General features: G+C 39.7%; 1 protein-coding gene and 1 pseudogene across 1 annotated transcript in view; both read left to right on the forward strand.

The window, feature by feature from the left end:
• THSD7A (thrombospondin type 1 domain containing 7A) overlaps window positions 1–16643 on the forward strand; it is a 528740-nt gene that overhangs the window by 420813 nt on the left and 91284 nt on the right. Inside the window, exons 14-15 of the mRNA XM_090046913.1 lie at window positions 4246–4378; window positions 7997–8100. Coding sequence (XP_089903039.1) covers window positions 4246–4378; window positions 7997–8100 — 237 coding nt within the window. The remainder of the gene's footprint in view (window positions 1–4245; window positions 4379–7996; window positions 8101–16643) is intronic.
• Window positions 4018–4183, forward strand: LOC149864848 (U4 spliceosomal RNA; annotated as a pseudogene).

Consider the following 16643-nt stretch of genomic DNA (forward strand, 5'->3'; position numbering starts at 1 on the left):
CATTCTTTGATAGACACTGTACTGATTTCTGATAGATTGGTATTGGTCTGTTCTTTCCCTTAAAGCTGTGATTCTCAGCCTTTTTAGATGCAAGACACCCTCATTTGACCAAAGACACTCTCAGAAAATGCCAGTTGTTAGTTTTTACTCATTTTTTGACTACAGAAAAAGAATAGAGCAATTCTTCTGTTGCAAAGAATTCAAAGACAGCAATAGATCAGAATGTTGTTGACATGATGGATTCTCACTTGAAGTATTTGGGTTATTTTGTTCATCGGGCATAGGTGCTTCCGTATCAAATACTGCTAATATTCTGTGGCACCCTGCAGCTCCCTTAAGGGTTCCATGGCACCCCAGGGTCATTGCACTCTGGCTGAGAATCACTACCTTAGAGGTTTACCTTCTTTCTCAGAGCTAGATCAAAGATTAGATGAAGTAGCATTTGCTGTAGTATTGGGGTGTCAAGCTCATTGGGCCCTGGGTGCTGGGTTGGGTATAGAGTTGGTCTGCAGGTTAGATTGGGGTCCAGCATGCACTGCATGAAGTATGTGGGTCCACTCCCAGACCCACAGGCAGCATCATAGGAAAGATGATAGGGCTACACGGGCCAGATCTTTGACACCCTTTCTATAGTACATGATCATTTTTTCTGAGCAACAGAACATTGTCCACTACTTAAAACCATATGTAGTCCATTGTAACATTATACTTACAGCTGGCAGTCTCTGTGGCCCGTGGGCAGATACTCCCACATTTTCTTTCTTAGCTGTTCTTAAGTATTTCCTTTAACAGTTCTTTTTTTTCCTCTTGCTGCAGGCTTTTTTATTATAATATTTTCTTTGGATCTGCCATTTTCAAACAGCTAATGAGCCAAACAACAGATATGAATTCATTGCTATAACATCATATTGTACAGCTAATACAATATTCTATGATTACCTAACAGGATAGATTTTGCCTTTGGATGCATGTATGCTATTTTCTTTGATTTTGTTGGAGGAGCTTGAGCATTCAAGGATGGAATTTGTTGCATTTAAAAATGCATATGATAGACTGTATTGACTACCCCCTAAGGTGTTAACCTCTAACATATAAATTCTATATTAGCAGCAGGAGATTCATCTCTTGCTCCATTTATAGTACTTTAAAAGCTATCAAAGGAAGTTTAACTTTAAAAATAACCAGCATTCAAATTTATGTTAAGGTCTGACTTAAAAATGCACTAGAAGGCCTCAATGTGTTTGTCAACATTTTTATAAGAAAATTAAATACCGTAAAGCTCTTAGAATATTTATTGAATTGACATTATAGTTTGAGCAAAAGCATTGATTGAATTCATGTTGTCCAGGTATTTCTGCCTTACCCCCTTTTTTTCTTAAGCAGGATGGGAGGTTTCCATGTAATATGCACATAGAGAGAGCGAGTCAATAATGTAATTCCATGTTCCAAGTATGTTAATCCTCCTATGAGACATGGTGATTACTGAGACCCACTTATAAAACCAAAAAGTATGAGATTGTTACATCAGGGCCAGTGATGTCCCTCAGGGGTCCATGCTTGGACTGGTGCTTTTCAACATCTTTATCAATGATTTGGATGTGGGGGTGAAAAGCTCGCTGGCCAAGTTTGCAGACAACACCAAGTTATGAGGGAGCATGGTCATGCCAGAAGATAGGTTGCAGATACAGGCAGACCTAGACAGGCTGGAGAGCTGGGCAGACCGAAACCAGATGAAGTTCAACACTCAGAAGTATAAGGTGCTCCGTCTGGGGTCAGACCATCCCCAACATACCTACAGGCTCGGTGGCGACAATTTGACTTTCACTATGGCCAAAAGGGTCCTAGGGGTAGTGATCGACCATCTCATGAGCATAAGCTGACAGTGCAGTGCTGTGGCCAGCAGGGCAAACAACACGCTGGTATGCATAACCATTGCATGTCATGCAAAACTAAGGAAGTGATATTCCCACTGTACTCCGACACTGGTGAGACCACAGCAACAGTACTGCATCCAGGTCTGGGCATTCATTTCAATAAGGATTTGGAAAAACTTGAGAGGGTCCTGAAAAGAGCCACCCATATGATCAGGGACTTGCAAGACAAGCCATACAAGGAAAGGCTGAGGGACTTGGGCCTCTTCAGCCTACAGAAGAGGAGGCTGAGAGGGAACTTTGTAGGAGCTTCCTGCTACTTTAGGGGAGTACATCAAGAATGCATGAGCAGCTGTTCACTTGGGTACCCCTGGGGAAGACCAGGAGCAATGGATACAAACTCCTGGAAGGCCGCTTCAGGCTCAGTTCCAGAAAAAACTCCTTCACATTCAGAGTATCCAGACTGTGGAATAAACTCCCTCCAGTGGCGGTGCAATCACCTACCCTGGAAATCTTCAAAAGGAGTCTGGACAGACACCTCATTTAGGTCACTTGACCCCAATTGTCTTTTCCTGCCTAGAGCAGGGGGACTGGACCTGATGATCTACAAGGTTCTTTCCAGCCCCTAACAATCTCTGAATCTATGAAATATATATATTCTTTAAATGTCATGCTCAATTCTCAATGTTTTAATAAGGATACATTTATAAAGCCACTTTAAAGGAATTTCCAATTAGTGATTAGATCTTTTTACAACAAATAAAGGATTTAAGCAGATTAAATGTATAAACAATAAAAAGGACACAAAGCTGGAACCAATCAATCTGACAGCATGAAACATTGGGTGTATGGCTTAAAACATGAAATCAGTTACTTTGTGGCATAATTATCAATTTCTTACTGAGATGCTTCTTCAGGATCTGTTGTTTTCTGACAAAGATGCACAATTGTCTTGTTCTATGTCCATTGTTTTAAAGAGGGTTCTTAATGCAGTGAAGTATATACACTACAAATTGAGACGGACTGAATGCAAATAATGGGCATGAGCAAATGAGGTGGCAAATCTGTTGAAGAGCACAAATAACATTTCTACTCAATGAGCCAAATAGTGCTTCAATACTATGCAAGCAATGTTTGCTTCAAAATATTTACCAATTTCAGCTGATTCTGTCAGTAGCACCCTTGGGATTCAGTTCTTCCTTGCTTTTTGGGAGCGAGATCTTAGCTTTTGTTATGGCAGTTTTACTGAATAGTGAAGTGGCAGGATCCTTTTTAGTGGCTTCTCTACCATCTCCCTCTCAATCGCTGGTGTTGCAGAGTGCCTAGGAATCTACATGTCTAGCCAAGTTTCAGATCCTTTAATAAGCCATTTGCAGCTGTTACTAGCTCAGCTAGTACATCTCAGAACAGATCCATTAAATATTATTCTCAGTTGTGTCTTATGATCATATTTCAACAGTTTATCCACATTAGGTTTTCTAAATCTATTTTTACAAACCAGTTTTTTAGTTTAAAACTGCTAGATTATAGTAGCTTTAAAATTAAATAACTGTTGTGTTCTGAGAGTGACTACAGAATGATGGTTCTCTCATTTTTCTGCCTAAAGCTCTGATCTTTGGAATATGATTCAAATCAAGTCTGCCTGGAATAATTTATTTATCATGAATAATAAATAGCTATAATAATTAAAACATGTGAACAGTAAATTAAGTCAAGAGCCAGGAAATAAAACTTCACATTTAGATTTGCTCTTTCGAAAAGTTCTTTGTATATCTAGATAGGGTACTATGGGTCCCATGTGGGAAGCAAGTGTGTAGTGAATGGCATTAAAACAAACCCTGGACAAAAACAAATGCATAAATTAAATCCATCTAATTGCTGGGTGTGAAGATAAGAGAAAAGCAATTAGATTTTGTGATTCTGTTATTTAGGGAATGGAAGATTCTAGGACTTAATTATTTGCTACATTACATATTATTTCTATTTCTGTTTCTTAATTTTAGGGACTAAGTAATCTGTAAAAGTGTACACTATAGTAGCATATCAAGCCTTGCCAACATTTTGCTAAGTTGTACATTTTATGCATTAATATTGTGTTTGAAAGCAGTGCCGTTCTGCTTCTTTATCTTTTGGCTAAAATCAAAGTGTAGGAGTGGAGTGGCAGTATCGTAGCCAATGAGGTTAATCCAAGGCGCGATTATTGCTAATTGAAATTTTTTTCTGTCATGGTCAAAATAACTTGACCTTGTCCATCAATAGAGTCAATTGTTTAATACATTATTTTTTCTTAATTACTGTGATCGCAGTATAATCATCATTCTAGAAATCCTTGGTGTGTGAGTGGAAAGGAACCAAAATATTCCACTCTTTGCAGGGTTTGCCACAGTAAGGAAACAGTCTCGCCATCGTGTCATCATCCAGCTCCCTTCCAATGGTGGTCGTGAGTGCCCAGATGCATTATCTGAGGAGAGGGAATGTGAAGCTCCCCCTGTCTGCTATACCTACAGGTAATGCTAACTACTTAAGAGAACTGTGCTTAGCATACACCTTTTGCAAGCCTGATGAACTGAAAATTTAGGTAAAATACACCCACTTTCAGCCAAGTTAATATAGATTAAATCTCATTGATTTTGATGGGGTTACATTGTACTTGTATTTGACTCGGTGATTTAACATTCTGTTTCGTTTATATCTGGAATCCATCCATAATTCATTTACTCCAGTGCTCTATTTCTAATCATGAGGCTTTGACTTTTGCAGCTAAATGTAAAACATACTCAAATATCAACAGTTTTAGTTACTAAATTTTAGGAGGTTGAATACTTATCACTTAGTAATCCTTTGTGAGTGCTGTAGATTAGCTGCAAATTGTAAAACTTTCTAAATTATTCCAGAAGGCCTCACAAACTAAACACATATAGTCCCCTTGAAATGCACCATATTCCATAACAGAGGGTGACAGCTTGTAAAGGGAAAGGGAATTGCACAACAACTTAGAAAGTGTGTATACACAAAGGAAGTTTTAAATTTCCCATTTCATCTCAGTCCCTTGCAAAGTAAAACTAGTCATCAACTAACTCCCCTCACAGACCAAATACAATATAGCAGTGGACCTAAGGGACTGTTCTAGGAGGTGGGGATTGCCAGGAACAAGAGTCTGTTGGCCTTATTCCCTTTCCCTGACCATTCCCTTGCCCCTTGGGACCTTAGTAGGTCAATGCAGAAGCTACTATAACAGCTGTTTTGTCATCCGAGGATTCCCCTAAGCAGAGTGCATCCTTAAGTAGTTGGTTAAGTTAAGCTTTAGGCTGTTTTGCTGTACCAGTGCAGTGCACAACAGTCATAGTGCACAGGTGGATCCAGCCCCTCATGTTTGAAACTTTTAAATAACAGAAAAAATATTTTGATGTAATTGGGAAATATTTTATAAAATATTTAGTTTTAAGGAAAAATGTTTGATTCAGAATGTATCGTATTTTCTCATATACAATACACATGCTTTCCTGAAAAATCAGCCCCACACAATTGGGGTACACATATTAAGTGGGGACGCTGATTTTCTATTCAGAATAGAAGCACCCTACTCAGATTTTTGGTACACAGTACAGCATCTCTGGTATTACTATTCAGATAGCTGAGGGAATCAATTGACTTAATGGCTCATTGTTCTTTAAACCAGAGGTATTTAAGAATGGTCTTTCCTTTGTAATGGTTTTTATGTTCCATTAATAAAGTTAACTCATATCAGGACAATTTTGCCATCTGACAGTACTCCCGGTCTCTTCTCCTATTTCACATCTCTTTAGCTTTTAAGCAAAATAGATCCTCCTATGGAAATCAGCTTTCTGCAGCAGCTATGGCTAGGTACACATTACACATAAACTGTTATAAGCGATTAAAAGATGGTCTATATCTGTAACAGAACAATTCAGTGCACATAAACAAAAATGTCAGTTTAAGGTAGATCTGGATGGATGTAGTCTGGATCAGATTTAAGCAATTTAGGTTAGGCTGGTCTATCAAACTTCTGTACCAGATTTCTTCCTGACTCAATTTAGGTCACAGTCCCCCAGTATCCCAGGCTGCTTCGGGGGTCCCCACTAACCCACCCTCATAGAACAGCACACTAGTCTTGGCTCACGCTTGTCTGCTCCAGCAAGCACCAGGCCAGGACCAGCCCACCCCCGGACTGTCACAGACAAGCCAGAAAAGCCACTGTCCCCAGCCCCAGCCAGCCTCAATAATATATGAAATTATAAAAGCACTATATTACATTGATTTTTTTTTTAACATTTCTCATTCATCTGAATTATGACATCTGGTCCATCAGCAGATTGTGATGTACCTAGCTGAAAAATATATATGAGGGTGTACAGTTCTTGAAGCGGCTAAACTTCAGCACTCCAAATGGTAGGGAATATCATTTTAAAACTTTTTCCTAGGAAGTGTTAACAGCATCATTTATATCTACTTCTGCTTCAGTTCAGGTACCAGTATAGGGTAGGGCAAGTTACACTGAAAGTTGAAGCTTATGAAAAAGGAGTATCTAGCATGAATCAGCAATTTTGGATCACTCTAAACACCAGAGCTCATGGTTTGGCAGCATGGGTCATCTTTTGGAAATATATAACTTCTCCCCATCCCGCTCCCCCGCACACACTCATGTCACTTTTGATCACAGCTGGATTGGGACAGTAGCCATCCTGCCCAGGATTTGGGATTTTTAGGCACTTCCAGGGCAATCTAGACATAAATTCTGTTGATACAGAAGAATTTTAGTTGATAATTGAATTAAATATGCAATTGATTTGTTCAATGAGGGTAAAATGTACTTTGTTTAAAACAGTATTTCAGAAAAAGCATTGCTCTCCCATTCTTGCAAGTTGTTTCACTGTATATTCTGAGGAGTGCTTTTGGTCCAGCAATTTGCTTACTGGTGTACATGTGGCAATGGCTGTCCTGCCCAACCCCTTTTCCCCATTATATATAGCCAAGCTCTGCTTTTCTCTGTGTTCAGCTTGGGAATCTTCAACCCCCTCCCTCCAAATAATGTTCTCTCTGCCATTTCCATATCATTGTGCAGGAAAGAAAAACCCCTCTTAAACGCATCAGACTAGAGAATTATTTCAAGTCATTGACTCCAAATGGTTGTCTGGGTGACATCTCAGTATAGTCATTCAGCAAGGTGTCCATCATCTTTCTGGGTAGAGGGGTACCTGTAAACCTGTATAATAGTTTATTTGGGACCCTGTACTGGTTTATGTAATCATGTTATCCAGCATTTCCACCCAAAGAATATGCTAAAATGCATAATTTGACTCAGATATAACCCTCTGTGTCTCCCTCCAACATTTTCAGTTATCAGTAGACTGTGGACTTTTAATCACTAATAGCAACATGCTCTCAGCATATAATCATACAGAAGGAGCTCTTTCATTAAATTAAGTTGTTTGCACAAATCAAGACCATTATGTGCTATGAATAATACTAAATATGATCAGAATGATACCAACATAGCTATAGCAATTTAAGATTTATGTTCTAGGCATGATAGTCCATAAATTATGCAAGAGGAATTCTTATGGTGATATCTTTTATTGGAACAACTGTGTAATTGGGAGAGAGTTGGACAAGCTTTCAAATACAAGACATTCTTCCTTAAATGACCTGGAAACTCTGCCTAAAAAATCCTTCCCTAAGAAATACTTGCCTCTGGCACCAATATTTCTGGACATAGTGCAGCCGAATTTGAGGTAAAATTTCAAAGTAGACGACAAAGTCAGCTTACACAAATCCTAGCAATGATATGATTTTTGTTGATATGTTTACTATATATTTGTTAACAATGAGTTGTGTTTCCAGAGCTTTCAGATATGTAAAGAAAACCATGGCCAGCTTCCAGAGACCCTTACAAATAAAGGGAAGTGTCAAGCACCTGCAACTCTCATAAAACTAGTGAGCACAATAAGTGGAGCACAGAGGGAAAGAATAAGTTCTTTGCATACTATGTTTTGTTGTGGTTAATATTGGTTAAGAATATTAACCAATAAACAATTACTCCCATTTCTTATGGCAGATATTAATTTAAATGAATTGTTTCTAGTTTATTGCTTTCCTTGTTTCAGGTGGAAGACCCACAAATGGCGCAGATGCCAGCTAGTACCATGGAACGTTCGCCAAGACAGCCCAGGGGCACATGAAACATGTGGGCCAGGACTACAAGCAAGAGGTTAGAGCAAGCATTTCTAGTCTTAATTCCCTGCAAGTCCTGGGTTATAACAGGGGGAAGGGAGGGGAGGGGAGGGAGGGGACAGGAATTGTGCACTCTTTCATAAGCAGTTGTAATTGCAAATATAAAAGCTTAAAACTTAATTTTTATTAAAATTTGTGACAGCCAGCAGGTGCAAAGACTAAATTTCTGGCTTGGTATCAATTCTTTATTCATAAATTAACTGTTTTAACTTTTATAGAATTTTTAAATCTTTTATTTACTTCTGCCATGTTCGTGGCTAAGGATAAGGTTATTTCAGGTTTAGTAATTTCCAACCCACTTTCCTTTGCCATGAGAAAAAGGAGCCCAGAAATCATTCTCATTAATTAAGGCAAATATTCCAGTGTGTCTGCAGTGGAAAAGCCAGTGTTTTCATGAAAAAAATATGGTAATTTTTCACATTTATTTTTAGTTAGAATTTTATTTTCTTAACCTGTCTTCCATGAAAAATATGGTTTGTCTGTGCAAATGTTGTGTTTTCAATGCAGGAAGGGGGATTGTACATTTCTGTGGGCAAACACACTGTAGCCAAATCTGAGATTCTTTCTTGTGTATATCTGGCATATGATAGTGTCTACTTTTAGCAGTCTAATCTTGGCTTCAGTGTCACCTGTATTATTTACAGAATTTTTAAAGTTAATACAACCATGCATATGTGACTGCATGATATATAGTAAGAAATAATTTTGAAAATTATTACAAAAATTGAAATTGCCTCTTGTCTTATTACAGTAATAAAATTATTGTGAACTACCAATCAACCCTAAACATCAAGAGATTTTTCTCCTTTTTTGAGTACAAGTTCCAATCCATTATAAAAGTATTGACTTAGCAGAATACACAGTCATTTCCTGAACAGGAATCAGTGATGCATTCTGGTTTTTAACTTGCATGTTATATTAAAGTATGTTATGATTTACTTTAGACATTTTGGATGATAAATCTTAAAGCTGTAGTTTCTGTAAATGATTCTAAGGGTGTCAAACAAAATCAGTTTAAAGTATAACTTGAAATAAAACCTGAAGGTGCTCCTGTTAATACAAAAAATCTTCTGATGACGGTAATTCTCATGACAGCACATCACTAACACAATCTGTTTCTGGGCCCATCGACTTCTAGAGGATGTAATTAGATTATGCTCTTAGAAAATAAGATTTATTTCTTTGGTAGCAGTAATTCGGGATAATATAAAATGTTGCCTCCTGCATTGTCAGGATAGAAGTAGTATCTAAATCTGCAGCATAATTATTGACATTTGCCTCTCAGTCAGACTGACGCATGTGCTCTATCATCACAGTGCAAAGATTTTTTTTTTCCATTCACCATGAATGCTTTACAGCTGTACTATCTGTACTCTAATATGTACCTCCATTCACACAATATCCAAACATGGAAATAATAGTTTTGGAAATTCAGTGGACAGATATTTGCAAACTTAGTGTAACTGACTTCCACTGTTTTCCTGAAATACTTCCCTGGTAGAAGCTCTGGATTATGCTGAGAAATGGTAATGTGGTTCTACAGACTTATTCAAGCAAGAAGCTTGCCAGCACATTCAGATATAAGGGATTTGGTAATAGCTTTCCAGAGGAGATTCACTAGCTTATGGGATTGATGGTCTAGAATCAGGAACTGTAGGAGCAGCCGAGACTGAGGAAGAACCTTGAGCTAAACATATGTGTGTGTGTATGTGTACATGTATGTATATGTATATAATGCAATACACGCAGTATTTACTCAAATATAAGACAACATGGGGGGGAAAGCACCTCATTTTACATTCACATTCAAGGAGACTTCATTAAATACATTGTCTATCTTTAAACTGCTGCCAAAAGCAGCATGTGCTCAGTAATAGAAACCAACTACAAAGTGGATCAGATGCAGCCAATACTAAGCATAAGTGTAAAGCACGTGGTCCATATAAGGCAAATTTTTTATTTATTTATTTGTTCTGTGTTCAAGCCAAATCAGCCAAACCAAGTCCAAATCCATTAGTCATTCCAGAACCATAAGTGGCCCTACAACCAGCAAACATCCTCCACCCACACCAGGGGCTTCAGATATTTCCAAAGGCTTTTCGTGGGCATCCTGCGTGCAAGCCCCAACCCAGAGGCTTGGGTTTAGATGCCCCCAAATTTTGCCTGCCCTCAGCCATATGGCCACAGGAGCAAGTTAGGGAGAAGATTCCCATTTCCATAAAGTGGGTTCTAAGCCCTAACACCTCAGCAGGTACTAAACTATGCCAGAAGAACAGTTATCTATGTGAACACTTAAGGAAAACTGCCTTCATGACTCAGATACATGGTGTTTCCCTTGCCAGGAAACATACTGAGGGAAACCTACCACAGGGGTAGATTAGTACAGCCCATCTGAACAAGTTATATGATGGTGCCCATTGCATTCAGTCCCCTTCAACACTGACTCTTTTTCAAGTCATTGTGAACCACTACATTGAATGTATTTTGACTTCCTCTTCACTCCCGCAGCTGAGCTGCACCTTTCTTTCCCATTTCCAATCATTCCTGTTTCTTCATTAGCCTTAAATGTTTGGGAAACATAATCAAATGGGGTCCCAAAAGTCCCATGCAGAGTCTCTCTGTCTCCTCCCCTCTCAGCCCTTCATTTCTGATTAGTGTGGCCCCACCCTTCGTGAGATGGAGCCAAACCAGGTTGCCGTATGCCTCATCTGCATATAAAGTTATGAAGGATTCCAGGACTTGTGACAAAAACACACAGTTCCAGTCATGAGTGGGGAGCTAATTGGGACACGGGGAGGAACAGTGCTCAGCCATGGGGTCACTCTGGCTTGAAACACTGTTGTCTCTGTTGGAGCTCAGACCAATGAACTACATGGTGAATCATGAGCCTTTTGGCTTTGGACTAATGCCATGCATAGTTTGTACTATGTACAAGTGGGACATAAGTGCTGCTTAAAAGTATGTTTATGGAGTATCTGTGCTAAAACTTCCAGCAGTTTCAAAAGGGTTTCAAACTGCATCAATTCTGGATGAAATAAGTCTATGGGTACCTGTAGTAATGTCCCTATATGTAAATTACTACATTTATGTTTATTCCTAGGTCACTGTTTTTAAATTTGTTTCTCACTTCCATGTGCTCACAGTGAGCAGAGTCTGACAGTAAGGAAGTGAGGAAAGGGCTGCAGAGAAAAGAAGTTAGGAGAGGGGCGGAGGGCCAAGTGGCCACCTAGCCCCCCAAATTTATTTCCCTGCTGTAGCAGTCGGTGGGGGGCAAATTCAAGGCAAACTTCCAATAATTAGATTCTATAAATGGAAAATCATAAGACACGTATACATTTTCCATATATAGAATTTAATTATTGGGAAGTTGTCTTGTATTCAGGTTGCCTTATATTCAAGTAAATGTGGTAAATGAAATCAAGGCTAGGGTGCATGAGAGGCTTTTGATTGTGTAAAATATATATACTACTTTTGAAAGATAACCGCTCTCTTTTAATGATGACCTATTCCATTTTGAGCACTCAAAGGGGTACCTTAGCATCAATTTTTCTCTCCTTTGTGCTAATTTGTGCATCCAGGTATTAGTAACAAGTGCCTAGCTTTTAGGCAATGAAAGTTAAGAGTGGTCAGCATCTCTGAAAGTTAAGCCTGAGCCTTTTGCATGCTGATCTTCCTTTTTTCTATATATGTATATGAGAAAACTAAAGATAGGATTGGACACTATTGCAAAAAAATGTTATTCATGTAAATTGATCCAGCAGCCTTCTCCCTCTAAGTTAATGTAGGGCAAAGTGGTGTTGGATGTATGATTATGGCAGCTAGTGATGTATGGCATTGATGAGCCCAAGAACAAGAATATCATTTTTCTTTTTTTATGTGACTCAATTAGAGATCAGTACAAATGAGTTTTTAGAAGGAAAATAAAAGTTGTTCTATAAGTTTTAAGCAGACAATGGTTAATCCTGTGATTTGTGGCTGTGTGATTTAGACAGCAAGGTTTTCATAGAAATATAGCACAGGAGAGGACTTCAAAGGTCATGCAGTACTAGGGTGACCACATCGGACCATGGGAAATCTTGGACACTGCCTCCCTCTCTTCCTAAGTCAATGGTGCCACTGTAAACAGAGGTGGAGTGGTGCAGTGTGCTGAGCAGGCAGGAAGCAGAGGGACCTGTCCTCCCGCCTTCCTTGTGCACTGAGCCAATTTGCCTCCCCACTGGACTGCGCCTCATGCCCTTGCAATTCCAGGATGCTTGTTTTAATCTTCAGCAACTGGCTGGGACTGTCCTATGAAATCTGGGACACTCCCAGCCAAACTGGGATGTTTGGTCACCCTATATAGTAGAACCCTATGCACAAATGGGGGCTTTGCTATTCCTAAGCCATCTACTCAACCTCTTCTTGGCAACCTCCAAGGAAGAACATTCCCTAGGGCAATTTGTTCCATTGTCTTATTATTATTTACTGTTAAGGCAGCTTTAATATGAATCTGCTTTGTTTCCATTTAAACACATTGTCTTGTATGCTGCCCCTTGTGGTAATAAAGAAAGATCACTCTTTTTTAGCAGTCTTTTCAATATTTGAAAACTATGATGAAACCCACCACCCCTTTCTCTTGTTCTCCAGGATAAATATACCTAGTTCTCTCAATCTTTTCTTTCAAAGCCTATATTCCAGCCTCTTTATCATCTTTGTCACTTGCCCTCGCATCCTTTCCAGTTCATCCTTTTCCTCCTATTGTTGGGATACAATACTCCCAACCATCTTTTGCATACAAAACTTCTGTTAATGCAGTCTAAAGCTGTAATTGTTTTTTTTTATGGTAGCACCACATTGACTCGATTTGAGTTTGTGATCCACCCTAACCCCTGGATGCTTCTCAGCAGTTGTGCTGCCTAGCCTGAATACTAATCATATTTCCGATTATGTATTTATGCTTTTTTTTTTGCTTCCCTATATCACTGTATCATAGGAAAGTAGAGCTGGACAGTGACTTAGGTTTTCTTGGTTGATTTTTTTTTTTTTCTTTTGCTACCTGTAGTCCAGTTCTCCCATTTATCAAGAGCCTTTGGGATTCTAATCAATCTGGTTTTATGGTGGTGAGTGTATGACTTTTCAGGTGTTTATTTTTTTTCTTTTGGCTTGGTTTTTTGTTTTGTACCAACTATTCCAGTATTTTCTCAGATGAGATTGGTTAAGGGTCTTGGATACAGAACACAGTGAAAATAACTTACTTATGTGCTCTGTGAGGTAATTTGTATACTGTGTTAATATAAGCACACATTCTATCATTGTATATGGAATAAGCAAAACTAGTTCAGCTCTTCTTACATCTGGGCAGAAATAGTTTTTTTCAGTGAAGAAGTATCTGAGAAATGGAAGTCAGTCTCTGGCTCAGAAATTCATTTTAAGAAGTATCTCTGTACATTCTAAAGGAAATTATTTTAGATTTAAGTGTGTTTTGCACCTCTGAAAATCACACAGAGAGCACACACTATACATTTTGATAAGTTTCACACAAGGTGAAACTCACTTCCATTCAGAATTATTTATCCCTAGTGTTTCAGTGTTAGCCTTGAAAATAAGACCTACTATATTTACCTGAATACAAGGCAATTTCAAATGTAATACAAACCCCACCAAAAATAGATTCTATCCATAGAAATGGTATAAGTTTGTTATAATACTCCATGTATAGTATCTAGTTATTGCAGGGATATCTTAATTTGTCCCCCTCCCAATCATTGCAGTGGGAAAAGCAGCAGTGAGGGTACAGACTGCCAGACCATTTCCTCTCTATGCCTGCACCTTCCCTCTTGGTACCTGTCCTCCCAAGCCCCTTTGCCATATGCCCCATCTAGCCGCTTGCCCTCACACTGCCTGTGCTCCCCCAAACCCTGTCCCTCCCAGCCACTTGTTCCCCCTGGCAGCTTATCTTCTGTGGCGGCTCTGGCTCTGGGACAGTCAGCAGATGTGGTCTCAGCCATGACTTGGCCCAGCCAGTAGAAGCAGCAGTAACTCTGGGCTGGGACAGGTTAGCACTGGAGCTAAGTGGTGATGGGGAGGACACAGGCTGCATAGTTTCCCCCAGGTTTCCCCCTGAGACACACACTGTGGGTCTCTCTCAGTCACCCCCCACTCCCTAGAGGCTCCATCCCCTATACTACACAGTATCCCCCCATGTTGCCCCTACTACGTGGTCTCCCTCACACTCTCCCTGCCATGCTCCCTGTCTCCCTCAACATGAGACATCCCAGCCAAGGGCAAACAGTGGCTCAGCTTCAACTTCAACCCACAGCCTGGAGCCAGAAATGAAACAGCTGCCTGCCCCAGATGGTTCTTGAAACCAAGATGAAGCTTTTCCTCCTCACTTTGACTGGGGGAAAATCCTCTTCTTGAGTTCTAGTAAATATGGTATATAGAATTTAAGAAGTGTGATATTTTGTTTTGGTCCTTAACACAAGAGTCATTTCATACTAGTGCAGAGCTAAGAAAGGCTTCCCCATAAACAAACATCTGCCTCATCTGGCTTTGTACTGGAAATCATCATGAAGTTCTGAATGGGCTGAAGTAGGATATCACAGACCTTGGCTCAGATCTTGTTAGCTGTAAAGGTTAGCAAGTGGAGCTTCATGTTTTTTATGGTGTGCAGGAGATGAGCCAAAACTGCCATAGGCCATGAAAATACTACATGATAATACTTTCTCTTAGAGCTGTTATTCTTGGGATCTTTTAATGAAAGGCATTTTGTTGATGGAAATGTATAGAGCTACTTTTGTGCATATAGTCTTAATTCAAACACTCAAAATCCCGAAATGCTGATCTTTCAGAGGCAGACAAAGTTCTTTGGGTGAATATGTTATCTTTTCTTAGACCAACTTAAATAGTTGGAAAACAATTATTAAGCAAGCTTAACCCTTTGTCAGGCTAAGGAAGTTTCAGCAGTTGGTGTGTGCTCTTCCTGGATGGAATGAAAAGTAAAGAAGCCAGAGGCTGGGCTGGTGTGCATACAAGACAGGTAGTCAGTGAAAATGTAGATTGAGGAGTCACTGGGTGAGAGACAGGCTGGGTGGGGTAGAGAGAAGGGGGATGAATAGTCAGGCAGGTTATAATGCATCATAAATCCAATGTCTATATTTAGTCCATGATTTTTAGTATCCAGGAGGTTGATGAAGTGGAGTTCAAAGGCTCGTCTCTGGGAAGTGTTTTGTAAGTTTCCTTTGAGGATCAGGACTCAGAGGTTGGAGAGAGAGTGGTTTTCTTGTAAGAAATGTGCCCTCACATGTAATTGGGTTTTCCTGTGTGCGTTCATTCTGGTGAGCAGTTGTTGTTTGGTCTCTCCATATTTTCCATCAGGGCACTTCAGTTCACTTCACTTCTTTCAGAGTGAAGATCACCATAATCTTTGTTTGTATGGGTTTATGGTATAATGGTTGTTTTTTTGTGATAGATATTCTGTTTAGTACATTTACAGTTGTCTGAATTTTTATTCATGTTATTGCTTAGAGATATGTCTGTAAATGTAGATATAGATATCTCCTCTTGGAGGAAAAAATCTCATCCATAAAATTTCTTATCTTGCAGTTTGAGTGCATAAAATTTCACTCTCCTCAGCTATATGTGGAAACATACACACTGTACTGGTGTGTAAAGAAAATCATACGTTAGACCTTAGTATCAAGTACATAGTACATCAGCCATGGTGTTAAAGCCATTGCAAAGAATGGGCAAATCTTGCATTCATTAGCATTTTGTTTTAAACGATGTTTTGTACTGTTAATACTGTGAACACACCTTAGTCAGAAATAGTCATTAAATCAGAAAAGAAAATTAGAAGACAGAAATCATTAAAAATGACTAAGAGGAAGTTGGTCTTGAAAATGCAAAGCTGGAGGTAGAGTAAAATCATGCCTAACTTTATATTGCAACCCAGTATTTCTTGTTTGCATTTTTATAACATTAGGCTTAGTTGAGAGCTGAAACTGGTTTAAGATAACCCTAGCTGAATGTAATATCAGACTTAAAGGATTTGGGTCAAACCAGTTTATGAAACTTTTGTCTCAAACCCCTTCCTGGTCCAAGTTAAATCCGAGTCCCCCAGCATCCCAGTATGCTTTCCAGCCTTGGCCTGGGCTTCACTATCTGCTCCAGCAGAGTATGGTTGGAGGCAGGGGGTGAGGCAAGGACAACCCTCCCCCACTCCAGGCAAACCCCAGCTGGGGTCTGGAGCCGCGGGGGGGAGAGGGGGTTAAACACCCCTTCCCCTGCTCAAACTTACTGATGACTACAAATCCCAGAGACACCTGGAAGCAGCCCCTGCCTATGCCTGGAACCAGAAAGAGTTATGCTACTGTGAACATGGACTGCAGGTCCCAGAGACCTTGGGGGAAGCACAAAGAGGAAGCTGACACGCAGTCCATGCTGGCTACATGCCTGAGAGCCATGCTCTAGCGCCTCCCCAGCTTCTGGCCTGAGCCACTGCAGGCATGTGGCTGCATTTCCTGAATCAAAATTGAATGT

Source organism: Crocodylus siamensis, chromosome 5 (assembly GCF_052110815.1).
Source record: "Crocodylus siamensis isolate JL-2025a chromosome 5, ASM5211081v1, whole genome shotgun sequence".
Lineage (NCBI taxonomy): Eukaryota > Metazoa > Chordata > Crocodylia > Crocodylidae > Crocodylus > Crocodylus siamensis.